The sequence below is a fragment of the Micromys minutus genome (assembly GCF_963924665.1).
Source record: "Micromys minutus genome assembly, chromosome: 24".
In the NCBI taxonomy this organism is placed as follows: Eukaryota; Metazoa; Chordata; class Mammalia; order Rodentia; family Muridae; genus Micromys; species Micromys minutus.
Window position 1 is genome coordinate 22,892,663 of NC_137959.1, and position 16,868 is coordinate 22,909,530.

Consider the following 16,868-nt stretch of genomic DNA (forward strand, 5'->3'; position numbering starts at 1 on the left):
TAGTGAAATTATGCTTTCTTTTTAAATTTCATATGAAATTCAGTATCTACATCATTTTCAACCCTCCCATTAACACTCCAAATCCTTATGTGTTTCTATAGCCTCCCAAATTATTGGCCTCTTTTTCTGCAATGGTTATTGTTAAATATATGTATCTATTTAAGTACAAAAATACAAAACAATCAACAATTCTTTGTTGCCTACAAAGTCTAAATTTTTAAGAGGCACAGTAGCTGGAGGAAATGAAAATTCTAACACATAGCATATAATGGCAAAAATACATAGAACAGCATCTAGTATCTAAGGATTGAAATAGTATAAATTCCAACCTGTATATAGATACAAGATCCCAAAAATTAGTTTTCTAAAGTTTATCAGAAAAAAAAAAAGCATTGCAAAGATGACAGCCCTGAATAACTGTAGCTTAATAATTGAAACGTTGAGTATTTATATAACATCTCTATCTCTGTCTCTCTGTGTATGTGTCTGTTTCTCTCTGTGTCTCTGTCTCTGTTTTTTTTTCATACACACACACAGACACACACACACACACACACACACACACACACACACACACACACACATTTGTAAGACCATATTTAAAATCTACTCTCAAGTACATCATTAGTAAACACTTCACTCTTGGAGACCATCACACAACATAATGCTCACTGGGTATGATTTTGCAAGAAACTTATTTAGCCTGAACACCTACACAGTCTTTTGTTGAGTTCTAAAGGAGAAAAATGTCTATAAATCAACATAAAAATAGAAACAGATTTGAGCATCATTTCTTACAGCAAGAAAAAAATAACTTGAAGTGATTAGCTATCATCCTAGGTAAAAATTCTAAGCAAAAATATTATAAACACAAGGCATTTCTAAAATGACACTGAAATATTTTTTTAAATAAACTTGTCTAGATGTGCTGACTTATCAGAAATGCACAGAAACTGAGAGTAAGGTAATTTCAGAGCCACATTCAGAAACAAGATAGGGACACCCGAATGCATTGACACGGTGGTCTCATACTTCTAAATTCTAAAACATAATTCACCATATCTGTCAGAAGCAACAAAATACAAACTAGCAATGCTCATGCAATACTAAAAGTATAAAATGTACAAAGCATGAAATATAAAAGATTCTTCTGAATGTGCTACAAAACATTTGTAATTTTTCATTTTCTTTCAATACTTCAAAGCTTCCCAAGAGCTAGAATAACAAAACTTACCTTAATATTCCTATTCCTATTTATTTTCTGTGGCTTAGGATACTGTGAATATATATATACCACACACACAGGCACATGCATAAACACAGAAACAGAGGATAAATAATGAAAAGTCCTTCATCCCAGGGGTACAGTCCCAAGGCTGCTTCTCTTGTTCTGAGAAGCATCATGTACTACAGTTAGAAAGAACATACCTTATTGGACTGGAAGTGATATCAGGGTCACGAGCTGTCACTTGGCCAATCACAGAGTTTAAAGCAGCATTTTCATGAACTTCAAGAAGGTAAGTTGGTGAAGAAAAGACTGGAGGCTCATCAGCATCCTCTACAACAATTTTGACTGTCGCTGTATCCTTAAAGGGTCCCCTGCTACTGAAACGTGGGTCGATGTGGATATTGGCTGCCTCCACCTTCAGAGTATAGGATTTTTTGGTCTCAAAGTCCAGAGGCTGTTAAAAAATGACAAAGATGAATTCGTCTCACTAAGCCACAGCAAGAACAAATCAGTATAATGTTGATGGCTGGAAGTTGTTCTCATTTAAGCTAGTTTGTGACTCTTAATAGGCTACACCCTACCCCTCAGATTCAACCTATAAATTTTACAAACCATTCATTTGTACTTGTCTATTATACAAGCTCAGAGAGTCAAATCTATTGTTCTGTTGTGTTTCACTCATTTCACTTGCAATTCACAAAAATATTCATAGTCATGGATTGAAATATCAAATTTTCACTTCAGAGTCACAATAAAATGTTACTATCAATGGCATGACCAGCATACTAAACATTTGGTTAACCAAGCTTCTGCTGGTGGTAGATAAGGCGGCACTGAATACAATCTCTATCTGGGAACAATATTTTATTGCTTCTGCACAGTGTGTGAAATGGAACGACTAGAAATGATCATTGTTTGCCCCAAATAGTTATTACAAAGCATGATTTAGCACTAAACCTAACAAATAGTGTTACATATAATTTCCAAAACATTTTTTCTCTAACTGTTAAAAGTGCAGAGCTATGGAGCAGGTAATCAGAGAAAGCGATTTGCTAGCACACACAAGCATATTTTTGTTTACATTGGGGAAAAAATATGAAAGCAAATAAATATACTCAACTGGGCCTGACTTTGCACATCAACCACTTAAAAATTGAAATTACATCAGTTCTCTGTTTCTGATGATATTTCTGAAAGAGGCATCATTCATTTCCTACTAGTCCACAAGTGTATTTGTCAGTGACAGGTGTAAACTGAGCAAGACAAGTGCCTGTGTTCTCCTCACATACATCAGAATCCACCTAGAGAAATTCTTGGCAAGTTATACTATTCCAGATTCTAAGAATGTAAGTTTGTCAAGATTCAAATAGAGAGTTTATATATGCATCACAATTTCTCAAAGGAACAGAATTTTAAATCTGCAATGCAGATTTTTAGAAAATGCAAGCTGAAACAAAAGCTAGCATTGAAGCTATTGTGCAAGGTTAAGTATATATATATTCTTATTTCAACCTTCAATGTTACCTTTTCTATTTGAATTCAGGTATAATGTGAATTAGATTTTCTCCCCAATGTTGTCTGATAAACAGTGCAAACATACTTCCCTGTTGCATTATGTGAAAACAATGAGCACGCATTTAGTTTAGAAGAAATTATTTATGATGGTATAAAGATATTTAAGCTTTGCAAATCATCCAAACTATATTAGCTTTTTGTTTTATTCCAGGCATTTTTCAAAATATATTTAAAATATGCTCTGTGTAAGTACAAATATTATTTTTAATTTTCAAACAGTAATTTTAATTTGATAGTAGTTTAATAGTAACTTAGTTGACAAATATATAATTTAAGGTCCAATAATAGGCTATTACATAAAGAAAGAACTTTATTGACTCAGTTGACATATCCTTCACCTCATTCCTTAATCAGTTTTGGTGGAAAGTAAGACTGTACTGGCTGGTTTTGTGTGTCAACTTGACACAAGCTAGAGTTATCACAGAGAAAGGAGCCTTCCTTGAGGAAATGCATCCATGAGATTCAACTGTAAGGCACTATTGCAACAAATGATTGAAGGTTGGAGGGCCCATTTTGGGTAGAGACATGCCTTGACTAGGTTCTATCAGAAAACAAGACCAGCAGGCCTGAGAAAATAAGACAGTAAGCAGTACCCTCCATGGCCTCTGCATACACTTCTCCCTCCATGTTTCTGCCCCACATGTTCCTGTCCTAACTTCCTTTGGTGATGAATAGCAATGTGGAAGTGTGAGTTGAATAAACCCTTTCCTCTCCAACTTGCTTTTGGTCATGATATTGTATGTATAAATATAACTCAACTAAGACAAAGACTCAATTATTTATATTTGATAGCTAAGTAGTATTCTATTGTGTAAATATACCATAATTTTCTTTATCTGATTTGTAGCTGTAGGGCATCTAGATTGTTTCCAGTTACTGGATATTATGAAGAAAGCTGCTATGAAAATAACATCCTTGTAGAATGGAGTAGTATAGCTAGGTCTTAAGGTAGAATAAACCCAGTTTTCTCACAAAGTGCCAAATCAAATTTCAAATGGTTTTACAAGTTTGCACTCCCACATTGCTTCACATCTTCACCATCATATGCTGCCTATTCCTTGAGTATTTTGTGTCTGCCATTTTGATGGATTCGAGATGAGATGGAATCTCAGAGATTATTTGCCTTTGTTAATGTCTAAGGATATTGAATACTTCTTTTAGTACTTCTCTGTCATTGGAAATTTCTCTGTTGAGAGTACTCTGTTTAGATTTGTACCCAGACCCAAAAGACATGTAAGCTATATACACATTTAGAAGTAGATATTAGCTATAAAGTGTAGGATAACCAAATTACAGTCCAGAGTCCCATAGAAGTTAAGTAGCAAAAAGGGGCCAAGGGAGGATATTTGAATGTTTTTCCAGAAAGAGAAATAAATAGTCATGAGAAGTGGGTGGAGGGGGAAACTGGCTGGGAGAGTGGGTAGAAAGAGGACAGGGATAGGTATTAGGTATGAAGAGAACAGGGCAAGAGACAGCTGGGAGATTAAACAAAAACTGGTAGTGAGGGTATATTTGGGACAATCTGAGAACCTGGACCTGTGATACTCCCAGTAGTCTTGGGGTTGACCATAGCTGAGACTTCTAACAGCTGAGAATATACAGACTAAAGTTATCACCTCGTGTAGTAACTATGTTGGGCTTGGAGTGAATGTTGGGGGACACCAAACCACCAACCAAATTTTCAACTCAAAATTTGTCCAACCTACAAGTAGTTCAGTGATAAAGATGAATCAGGGATTGAGGCAATGGGAAATGAATAAATGGCCCAAATTAAGATTCATCCCATGAAAGAGATTCAGCCCCTGATATTAGTAATGTTACCATGATATACATGCAGACATGACTAACATAACTTTCTTATGAGAGGCTTCATAAAGTAGCCTATTGAAACAAATGCAGAGATTCCCCAGACAAATATCAGGTGATGCTTAGAGTCTCGAGAAATTGTGGGGATCAGACTTGAGGTTAAAAAAAAATCACAAGAAGACCTACATAGTTAACTAACCTGGGCTCATGGTGCTACATAGAGTCTGAGGCACTAACCACGTGCATGCATAGGCTGAACCTATAGTCTCTAAATATATGTAGCAGATGTGCATCTTGTCTTCATGTGAGTCTTCTGACTAACATGAAGTGAGTGGTGGGGACTGCTCTGACTCTGTTGCCTACATTTGGACTCTTTCTCTTAGCTGAGCTGCCTTGTCTGGCCTACTGGGAGAGGGAAGACCATAGTCCTGGTGCTATTTAATGTGCCAGGGTTGGTAGGTACCCATGTGGAACCTCTTATTCTTGAAGGCAAATCAGAGTGGGATGGTGGAAAGCAGGTTTAAAGGTGAGACGTTTAGGGGTGTAGTAAAAGGGACTTCAATCAAGGAATAAAAAGATAAATTAATAATTAATGGAAAAGTTCTCACCTTCAAAGACAAACAAACAAAATAAAATCAATTCTTGTCTAGTCCGTGATTTCAGTGGGATTGCTTCCAGTTTCTCTTCATTTATTTTGATGTTGGCAACTGGTTCTCTTTATATTGCTTTTATTATGTTTAGTTATGGGCCTTGAGTTTCTGATCTTTCCAAGAGTTTTATCATGAATGTTACTATTGCTGATACCAAGAAGTACTTCCTAACAAGAGCCTGATATGGATGTCTCCTGGACCCTCTGTCAGAATTTACTGATACAGATGAAGATGCTTGCAGCTAACCATAGGACTGAGCACAAGTGCCCCAATGTAAGAGCTATAGTAAAAAACTGAGGAAGCTTAAGTATTTTGCAGCCTCATAGGATGAACAATAATATCAACCAACCAAATCCCCCATAGCTCCCAGGAACTAAAGCACCAACAAATGAGTACCACAGAGCAACCCATACCTCTAGCCACATATGTAGCAGAGGATGGCATTGTCCGGCATCAGTAGAGGGGAGAAGCTTTGGGTCCTGGGAAGGTGCTTCTCTCCAGTGTAGGGTAATGCAAATGTGATGAGCTAGGAGTGGGTGGATGGAAGTGGAGCATCTTCATGGAAGCAAGGGGATGGGGGAGGGCAAACAGGAGTACGGAAAAGAGAATTACATTTGAAATCTAAATATCCATTAAAAATGAAAAAAAAACAATTATTGTAGAAATGCTCTGGTCATAATGATGTACAAACTATCACTAAATTTTGTCCAGTTTTGTATTTTTGAACTTTTTGATCAGTATCTATCCTTTGCCTTATGCTTTCTCGAAGCCCAATATCAAATAGCTCTGTAGGCATTTTCCACGGAGTTTCTAGATTCTTTTATAAATGATCCTGCCAACTAGTCTAAGTGGTTAAATAGGCCCTGTGTACCTTGTTCCATGTTTTGCTTCAGTAAAAAACAAAACAAGACAGTTCCCTGAGAACAACGTGTTGTTGTTGTTTGTTTTCTTGCCTGTGATTTTCAGCTGTTTAACTATAATGCGTCCAAACATCTTCTCATGTCCTTAGGATTTTGCCAGTTAATATATAGTAGCCTAGTGGGCTGTTGAATTAGGATCCTTACAGTCTCTAAAATCAGATTTATGTTTCATGGCACTAAGTTCATGACATATGCCTCTAGGTTTATAAATACTCGTGGACAGAATGACAATACACAACTAATTGTCTACATTTATAAAATGACCTAAGAGGAACAGTGGGTAGCAGTTAAGAACAATAAAAATGCCATTAGAAAAATTTCAGCAAGTAAAATTTGGTTGTGTGCTAATCAATAATTGACTTAAACATAATTATAGAGCAAATGCTAGCTTTTAAATATTTTTGACTCTTAGCTCAAAGCTCTGAACTTGGATCCTGGCTCAGAATATTCTTGTTCGCAGAAGAATTGCAATACATATAGCCATTTGTCCCTAACATCATTTGTAATCATTTTATTCAAAAATAGCCAGAAAATTCTAGGTTTCCATTGTTAATTCCTCTTCAATATGAAATTTAGAGCAGTAGCATTTCACATATATTATTGAGCTGCTAAAGATAGAATTCTATGGTCTTGCTCATGATTGACAAGCAGACCCCCCTGAGCTACATCTACAGCTGACTTAGATTATCATGCAACATGATAGAAACACAATGTAGGCTTAAAATTGTGTCAATTTAATGCTAATAAAGATAGCAGCAAAAAATATTACTGATTCCCAATAGTGTGTATCATCATTTATTATTCATAAATTAGAAAATGTATTTAAAATAGCATGTGCAGGAAAGATGTGAAGAATAATATTAAACAAAGTATCATGGCATTCATAGTAATGGAGCTAGCATGAGAAAAATCGGAAAAGAAGAGATAAAAACATCACTCTTTGCCGATGACATGATAGTGTACTTGAGTGACCCCAAAAATTCCACCAGAGAATTTCTACAGCTGATAAACAAGTTCAGCAAAGTGGCTGGATACAAAATTAACTCAAAAAAATCAGTAGCCTTCCTGTATTCAAAGGACAAACATGTGGAGAAAGAAATTAGGGAAAACGTACCCTTCACAATCGTCACAAAAACTATGAAATACCTTGGTGTGACTCTAACAAAGCAAGTGAAGTACCTGTATGACAAGAACTTCAAACCTCTATAGAAAGAAATTGAGGAGGATCTCAGAAAATGGAAAGATCTCCCATGCTCATGGATTGGAAAAATCAACATCTTAAAAATGGCCATCCTACCAAAAGCAATCTGCAGATTTAATGCAATCCCCATCAAAATTCCAACCCAGTTCTTCATGGAATTGGAAAGATCAATGTGCAATTTCATATGGAATGACAAAAGACCTAGAATAGCGAAATCCATCCTCAACAACAAAAAAACATCTGCGGGAATCACTATCCCTGACCTCAAGCTATATTACAAGGCAATTGTGCTGAAAACTGCATGGTACTGATACAGAAATAGGCATGTGGATCAATGGAATAGAATAGAAGATCCAGAAATGAGCCCTCATGTATATGGTCACCTGATTTTTGACAAAAGAGCAGTAAACATTCAATGGAAAAAGGACAGCCTATTCAACAAATGGTGCTGGTCCAAGTGGCACTCAGCATGCAAAAGAATGAAAATAGACCCGTTCTTATCTCCTTGTACAAAGCTCAAGTGTAAGTGGATCAAAGATCTCCACATTAAACCAGATACACTGAAACTATTAGATGAGAAAGTAGGGAAAACCTTAGAACACATAGGTACAGGAGAAAATTTCCTGAACAAAACACCAATGGCTCAAGCTCTAAGGTCAAAGATTAACAAATGGGACTTAATGAGATTGCAAAGTTTCTGTAAGGCTAAAGACATCGTCAAGAAAACAAAACGGCAACCAACAGAATGGGAAAAGATTTTTACCAACTCCACATCAGTTAGAGGCTTAATATCCAAGGTGTACAAGGAACTCAAAAAGCTAGACACCAGAGAATCAAATAACCCTATTAAAAAATGGGGTACACAGTAAACAAAACATTTTCAGTTGAGGAACACCGAATGGCCGAGAAACACCTGAAGAAGTGCTCGACATCCTTAGCCATCAGGGAAATGCAAATCAAAACAACCCTGAGATACCACCTCACACCAGTCAGATTGGCCAAGATCCAAAACTCAGATGACAGCAGATGCTGTCGAGGCTGTGGAAAAGAGGAACACTTCTCCACTGTTGGTGGGGTTTCAAGCTAATACAACCACTCTAGAAATCTGTCTGGCGATACCTCAGAAAATTGGATATAGTACTACCTGAAGACCCAGCTATTCCACTTCTGGGCATATACCCCAGAGACACTTTAATACACAACAAAGATATATGCACCACAATGTTCATAGCGGCTCTATTTATTATAGCCAGAAGCTGGAAGGAACCCAGATGTCCTTCAGAAGATGAATAGATACAAAAATTGTGGTACAGATACACCATGGAATACTACTCAGCCACCAGAAACAATGACTTAACCAAATTCTTAAGAAAATGGCTGCATCTAGAGAATATCATCCTGAGTGAGATAACCCAGTCACAAAAGAACAGACATAATATGCAATCACTGATATTGGGATGCTAACCCCAGAGGCTTGCACTCCCCCAGAAACAACTCACCGACTGTATGAAGTCCAAGAAATAAAGAAAACAAAAAAATATACATATATTTACAAAACAAGAAGACTTTGACTATTTCCATGTTGCGTTTTGTTTTGCATGTACTTTACGCTTATTGTAACTATTAGGTTTTCAATGCATACTGTCAAGCCCTTGAAAAAAATCAAGTACTGACTAAAAAAATATATTCACATGGTTTTATGTAAAAATTATTTCAATGTCTGAAAAAACAGTACTGACAAAAATGTATAATTTTAAGCAAAAAATGTTTAAAATCTGTACATTTATCTTTGTTTTGTAAAATAAAGTCGTTAAAAAAAAAAAAGAAAGCAGGCTCAGCAACCCAGGGGAAGCAAGCCACTAAGTAGTACCCCTTCATGGCTTGTGCATCACCTCCTGCTTTCTGACCTGCTTGGGTTACAGTCCTGACTTCATTTAGTGAGAAACAACAATGTGGAAGTGTAAGCCGAATAAACCCTTTCCTTCTGAACTTGCTTCTTGGTTATGATGCTTTGTGCATAATAAGAAACCTTGACTAAGACATCTATCAACTCTGGGTTCTTCCTGTCTACTGAGCTCTCAGAGGTATCAAAAGTCATGTTTCTCAAAGATCTTTAGAAAGAGAAGAAAATACTCGTTAGCTTACCTTTCTTAGTCTGATAACACCGTCCTGAGCCTGGGCATCAGAAGTGATTTCAAATAGTGCTGTCCCATCTCCATCAATGATGTCATAGGATGATTGTGCATTTTCACCAATATCCTGGTCATTAGCTTTAACCCTTCCTATTGCAGTGCCAAGAACCACATCTTCTGGTACTGAGAAGTGATACAAGCCTTTTAAAAAGATGAAGAACACTGGTTATTATAGAAACACTATTTGTTCACAAATTAATTTAGCAATATTAATTGGACACTTCCTTTATTCTGGCTGTCTTTAGAGATACTGCCATGATAGTAGTAGAAATGGAAAAATATCCCTCATATGAAATTCACACTCATTTAAGCAAATGTAAAACAACTATTTCCCAGAAGTAGTGAGTCATCTTTTTCATTCTTCAGAGACAGAGAACTTATTCTCTGTATGGTTACTAAGTATTTCTTTGAAGTAGCCCTACAAGAATATTAATATGTCTATAAGAATTTTCTTTCCTAAATTCTGTGAAATCATACCACTTGCCTGTGGAAATATTTATTGTTGCCCCACATAAAATATTAACCTGATTTCAGCATAGAGAAATGCAATGTGTAACATGTTAAAAGTCACTTTTGAACTTACTTTTGTATTTACCAACTTGCAGACCGTTTTTGATAAAATCCAATTACTAAACTGCTGCCATGCCCTGCAGCAAGCCATCCAGATACATGAAACACTTCTCTTGTCTCTAAATACTTCATTGCTCTAAAGACTAGCATCCTACATTCAGAACTCCCTAGGCAAAATACAATTACAATGTGTTTTTATTCTCCTGTGGGGACAGTTAAAGCATTCTAATCAGTGGCGTTTGTCCTATTTTTTATTCCAATTTCTTCACTGAGATGTTGGTTGCATTTATCTTCATTGGTATAGTGGAGGCTTGTGGTACTGGACAACTCTCCCTGGCCATTAACACATTACTGCTCATATGCCCTTCATCTGTCTACCTCTTCCTATATTTCTTTGCCTCTAGGTTTTATCTTGCCTTCAGATTCTATTTCATCCATTGCATGTCAGGCTGGAGGATCTGCACAAGCATTGATTCATGCCATGGAAACAGTCATCAAAGACTCACAGGAGTTAGTTTATGAAATAGTAGACTTTCGCTTCTCTGTTACTACACCTTTTACTTGTTTTTTTTTTAATATATATATATATATTTCCAGCAGTACAGATGTTTCTCAGTAGGGCAAAGGCACATTCACCCCCAGTGTTAAATATTTGGATCCTGTATACCTTTGGTTTTCTAGCCTGCCTTTCTCTCTCTCTCTCTCTGTCTCTCTCTGTGTCTCTCTGTGTCTCTCTGTGTCTCTCTGTGTCTCTCTGTGTCTCTGTCTCTGTCTCTCTCTGTCTCTGTCTCTCTCTGTCTCTGTCTCTCTGTCTCTTTCTCTCCCTCCCTCCCTCCCTCCCTCTCCCTCTCTCTCTCTCTCTCTCTCTCTCTCTCTCTCTCTCTCTCTCTCTCTCTCTTTCTCTCTCTAACTTCCCTGTTGGTGCTCCTTGGGGCAGTTAAATAACTTATTAAAAGATTCTTGTCTCAGGGCCTCTTTCAGGCAAACACAAATTGAGACAACCAGGAAGATCAAGTCCTACAGCAATCACAACAAAATGGAAAAAAAAAAAAGAAATCTACAGAACATTACCTAATTGTAGTTTAAACTCAAACACTGTATCCCTGGATAACCATGGTATGTTTATTCTATAGAATTTGACTGTTTAAATTGATAGGCACTCTTCCTTGAGTTCTTTTTGTGTTAATGAAAACGTAAAATTACCTCTTGAAGTTTTAAAGTTAAAAACTGAAAAACAAAGCAATTTTGCAAATAGAGTTCAAAAGTAATAAAGTAGCAAAGACAGTCTTCCTGTCTAAGGGAAGCTGCTGGTGCTCTCAGTATGTATTTGAGACAAGTTTGGGGATATTCTCTTTGTGTGCTTATAAAGTAAATAACAGTATTTAGACTTCACTTTCCTACCAGTGTTACACCAAAAAGCCTTAAATAGCTAATCAAAATGCAACATTCCTTTATCCACTGCCATTTTGAGTGTTCTTTAGTTTATCTAGGTGATCACAGTTAATAATTATTACTTTTCCAAAGGAAATTGCTTTATAAACCCACCAAAAATTGTTGTATTGAAATAATCATCTCTCAGTAAAAGATGAGCTGCATGTTAATGAGTGAGAATAGCAGGAGGCCAAATAAGAGAAAAGAAAGAATAGATTATTTCAAAATATATCTTTTAAAGTTTCATAATTCAAAGAAGGGTAGACATAAAATTGTTCTATTTGAAAATATAGTTCTATACTTTCAGCCTTGGAATTTTTATGAATGAATTCTCAATTGCCTGTCAATTCTGTCATTTAATAGCTTGATCCTGACTATCTATTCTTGCCATTCCTAGTTTTCTTCTCATTCTTTTAAAAATCATTTTCATGTGTTTTCTAAGTTAAGAGAAAGCTCCAGGATATTGTTAATTGCTGATATCAGGAATGTGATTACATATCTCTTATATTTGTAAGACACTATATCTTCATTATTATTATTATTATTATTATTATTATTATTATTATTATTATCTTTCATAATAAACATGTAGGTTTTTAGACACCATATACTTCATTCTGCTTAGATCTGTACCAACTTTCAATTCAATGGCTCTGAAAACCTCTGAAAGGAAAGATTATAAGCTTATTGTTTTTGAGCTGCCATGTGGTGAAGACACCGGAAGTTTTTAAATTATTATCTACCTACCTACCTACCTGTCTATCTATCTATCTATCTATCTATCTATCTATCTATCTATCTATCTATTTTTATTACTCTTATGAAGACTTCATCAATTCCCTCATAAATAAAGATATTTTAATAACTGTCTAATGATCTTAGACTAAACATCATGGTATTTAACATGGTGTACTAAATCAGTAACTATAGCCTCATTTTTCAGGTTATTTCACTAAGCATAACTCACTGGAATTCTGGTTTTCAAAAGCAGCAAATTTTTTTTAGCATTTTTGTATTGTATATTTTGAACAATATAGACAGTATTATACATGTGCAGGGTGTATATGTGTATACATGCATGTAAATAACATAATTAGTATATGTGTGTGTGTGTGTGTGTGTAGTACATGTAAGTACAAATTTAGATCAATGCTAATAATACCAGCATGTACAAATTTAGGGCCTTTTTAGTTATAGTACTCCTAAAATAATGATAATTTTGTGCCTATCAATGAAATATTAAATAAGTAAATACCTTCAGTGTATTTTTTCAGCTTAAATGAATGTCTTTTCTTTGACAACATAGTTGAACATAGAGGAAATTACAGTAAATCAAAACAAGTTAGACAGAAAACTCATCTAATTTACTCCTGTTCAGATCTTTAAATGTAGACATTTGTATATTAATAAGCACACATAGCATTGTGGGTATATGTTTTTAAGTACAATTTTTTAGCATCTCTGTCTATAACTCCTTCATTAGTATATTCATTTCATCCTCTTCCATGTACTTCTGTGCATTCTTTATTTCTCAACTCAAGAACCATCCTGTTGTGTCTAAAATAACTTCAATGAATCACTTGCCCTTATAACATTACTTGGCAAACACACTTGAGACATGTTTTATTTTTTATTTTTTTGTAAAATGAGGATATAAGGAAATAGTGATAATCTCCACAGACCACTGATTGTGGCTGCTTGGAATTGTGTTTAAATTGCTAAGGTCGAGCATACCCTTAAGAAGAGGGAATTGAAGATTACTGATAACAAGCTCATAGCAGGATGAATAGTGTCTGTTTGGAAACACCTTTAATGTATAGTTTCTTTTCCAAGTTGAGACTTAGTTTATTTTTTGCTGCAATGGAACTATTAATAAATCAATAACTGAGCAGAATTTTATCTCTATTTCAAGTTATTTCTGATTCCATTACCTATAATCTCCTTGATATTTAGTGCTTTCTCCATGTCCTTGAAATTAAGAAAATGGATATAAATTTCAAATGTGGAAGCAAGCAGTTTCTAGCTTTTATCAGGTTTTGTAAAGCTGAAGAAAATTGTAGGGAAAATGTACGTTATTCTTGGCGAGTGCGGGAAACTTACTTTGTGCAAATTTTGGAGGATTGTCATTAACATCAGTAAGGGTCACTGTGAGTGTTGTGGTTCCAGACAGACCACCAGAGTGTCCACCCATATCTTTGGCTTGAATTACGACCAGGTATTCCTCCTTGGCTTCTCTGTCCATGTTAGGAAGGGCAGTTTTTATAATAGCTGAGAGAAACAAAATAGAAGAATGAACATTAGTAGACATTCGTCAAAAAAGAACATGTTACACATAGACACATAGATACACAGACACATGTATGTATATATCAAGTGCTACGAAGACTTGGTTTTCTGTTGATATTTAATTGGTATATATCTGTAAAACTAATGTTGTGTCAGAAAGTAGTCAGAGACATTCATAAATAACCTTCAAAAGTACCTTTTGTAAGGTATAAGAAAACTTGTAAAAATATACTTTAGAAAACAAACTGCCTACCACACTAAAGAATAAATCACAACATAGCCTCATCTACACAGGAAAAGCCTGGAAGTGAAAGAATCCTGCAATTTATCACACATCCCAATTTCTCTAGAAGATGAGTAAATCAACAAAAAGCTTGGAGGCATTAAGATCAAAGATAAGTTATCCTTTGAATCACAAATTCATTAATAAGGTGAACAAAATAAATGGATTGGTAGAATCAACTCAGAGGAGTAAGACACCAAACAGAAGTACAGCAGACAAGTTTTAAATACCAAGGTAGTGTTATTCATTCACGCTTTGTTATAACAGTTAGAAAACTGAGAAAAAAAGAAAAAAGAGGAGAAAACACATTATTACTATGTAGGGCAAGTGGAACCCTGTCATCAGACAAAAACTGGGAAGGTTGAGCAGATTCAGAATCCCTGATGAATTGTTATAACTGAGGGTGTTTTATGTACTCCTTAACTGGTTCCTGTCTTTGAACATGTGAAAAAGGCACACCATGGAGAGGACTGTGATAACCAGTTATGTAGGTGCAAACTTTGAAGCCCATCAACATGCAAATGAGGCATCACTAACATCTCAAAGAAAGTCAGTATAAAACTTTTGCTTTTAGACTCCAACACACCCCCAACATGTATAGAAGATCCTATCTATAAAGAATAAAACACAGGAGTTATTTTCTCAAGGGCCATATGAAAGTGTCTGTCTTATAGAGCTGTAACACTTTGGGGAAGATAAGTCTCTCTGGCAGCTTTTGTGTCTAGAAGCAGCTTGAGCCCAGGACAGTCACTTACAGGTCAGTGGCTTGAACCTAGGTTCCTGCAGAGCAGCAGAGATCTCCTATGAGACTGGGCTTCTTGCCTTGGTCTAATTCTCCCTCCCCTTTGGAAAGTGCAAATCTGGCCACTCACAGTGTGGGCCACAGTCCTGCAGATTTCTGCAGATATTGTCAGTACACAGACATGCACTGCTAAGTTTTTGGTGGAGATTTCAAACCTTCTGAAGGTATATTTGTTTACTAGTAATTTTAATATTATATTAAATACTCAAAACTTGCTTATATTTCCCACAATTTGTTTTTTTGAAGATCTTGACATAGCCCTCTATCTATTCCCCTACCTTTGTTCAGTGATAAGTATTGTACACATTCTGCCCAAATCCAAGTTCTTTGTGCTTTTCATATTTGTCTTTGTCTATCCTTATAAATGTACAACCCCAGTTATAAATGGAATACTTGCGTTTTATTACATCTTTTGCTGTATAGTTGATCCTTATAGGGACATAGATTTTTATAATATGAATGTTCCATATTAGTTCACAATTTCACAGCAACAAATATCTAATTGGTTTAGTTCCCTCACCTTCCAGAACCTAATAGTCTTGTCATCATGATCATGGTGATTATGGCGATGAACTATATCATTTGTTCTTTTCTTGTTCTTTACTTCCTCCTCCTCTTCTTTTACTTCCTCTTCCTCCTCCTATTCTTCCTCTGACTTCTCCTATTTCCCCTTCTTCTCCTTCTTGTGCAGATATTGTTTTTCCCCTTGATAGGAACATAGAAGATCTCTAGCTTTCTAGATCATAGATTACCACAGTACTCTATCCCCAGCTCAGTGGTATGCTTTTCTGCTGCCTATACATTTGCTTTAGTTTGTGTCAAGTCATTTTTTGAGTTCCCTAAACAACATAGTCATGGCATGGCTATTTTATTTCTTTTCAGTATTTTATAGATATTGCTATAGCAAAACTCTGTCTTGTATCTCATTGTCTCTCTTACTCTCTCAAGGATAAGGTTGTTGATAATACTAGTGCTGCAAGCATTGGATACTCTAAAGATCAATGTTCTAAGGTAACCAAGTCACCCTTTGTCATAAACTGTGTGAAGTTTAAAATATAGTGAACATACAGTCACTGTCTAATCTGAGGCCAAAACATTGCCAGAATGTCATTGTTTTCCAGATAACAACAGTCCGGAAGTGGTGAGGCTTGGTCACTGAGAATGAGAGCATGTATGCACATATCAATACAGTGAAAATCCACCTTATGTGAATGGTTCAATAATATGATGCTGGAAAGTTTCATGTCTAACAGTTTTGCTCTTATCTTCTTTTTTCTAAGATGTTGGGAGTAACATTCCTAATTTCTAAAGCATGTGGGAATTCCCTCTAAAGATTTTTTCAGGACACACAACACAAGTAATTGGCTTTGGTTCAAATCATATAATGAGCAGATTGCTCGATCCCACTGCCTCTAATCTTAACCCCAGTAGTAGCAGTGATTCATTACAGAATCCAAGGCAGCATTTCTAGAACTTTCTTTCTAGCAACCCTGTGGCTATAAAGGCAGTGTAATAGGAACTGCAAGTGCCTTCTAGCTACCTTTTTTTTTCTTAATGTTGCGTCCTATCTAGGCAGGTTATTGAGATTTTTATTCCAATTCAAAGGATAGGCCATTTCACTTCCACAGCCTTGTGAGACATTTATAAACTCCTAAAACAGAAGACTGGATTTGCATTAAAAGTTTCTGCTGCTTTGGCCCACATTTTCATCACAAAAGCAGCAGCTTTGGGAGGTTTACAGACAAGATAGAATCTTCTTTATGAAAAAAAAAACATGCTTTATATCATCTAACATAAAGCAGAAAATGAGCAATTAGGACAGGCTGGTTTTCTTCACATATTTGTAGTTCAAAGAGTTGGACATGTGGACACTGAAAGAGACTTAAATCTTCATTACTCTGATAATGCTTGTCAGGTTTCAACT

At 35.8% G+C, this 16,868-nt stretch overlaps 1 protein-coding gene across 4 annotated transcripts in view; it reads right to left on the reverse strand.

Moving 5' to 3' along the window:
* Nucleotides 1–16,868, reverse strand: part of CDH8 (cadherin 8) — a gene marked incomplete at both ends in the record, with an annotated part of 367,179 nt that overhangs the window by 146,877 nt on the left and 203,434 nt on the right. For all 4 annotated transcript variants that reach the window (XM_080937196.1, XM_080937198.1, XM_080937197.1 and 1 more), the window contains 3 exons: nt 1,429–1,682; nt 9,526–9,713; nt 13,674–13,841. In XM_080937196.1, the coding sequence (XP_080793322.1) occupies nt 1,429–1,682; nt 9,526–9,713; nt 13,674–13,841 (610 nt within the window). The remainder of the gene's footprint in view (nt 1–1,428; nt 1,683–9,525; nt 9,714–13,673; nt 13,842–16,868) is intronic.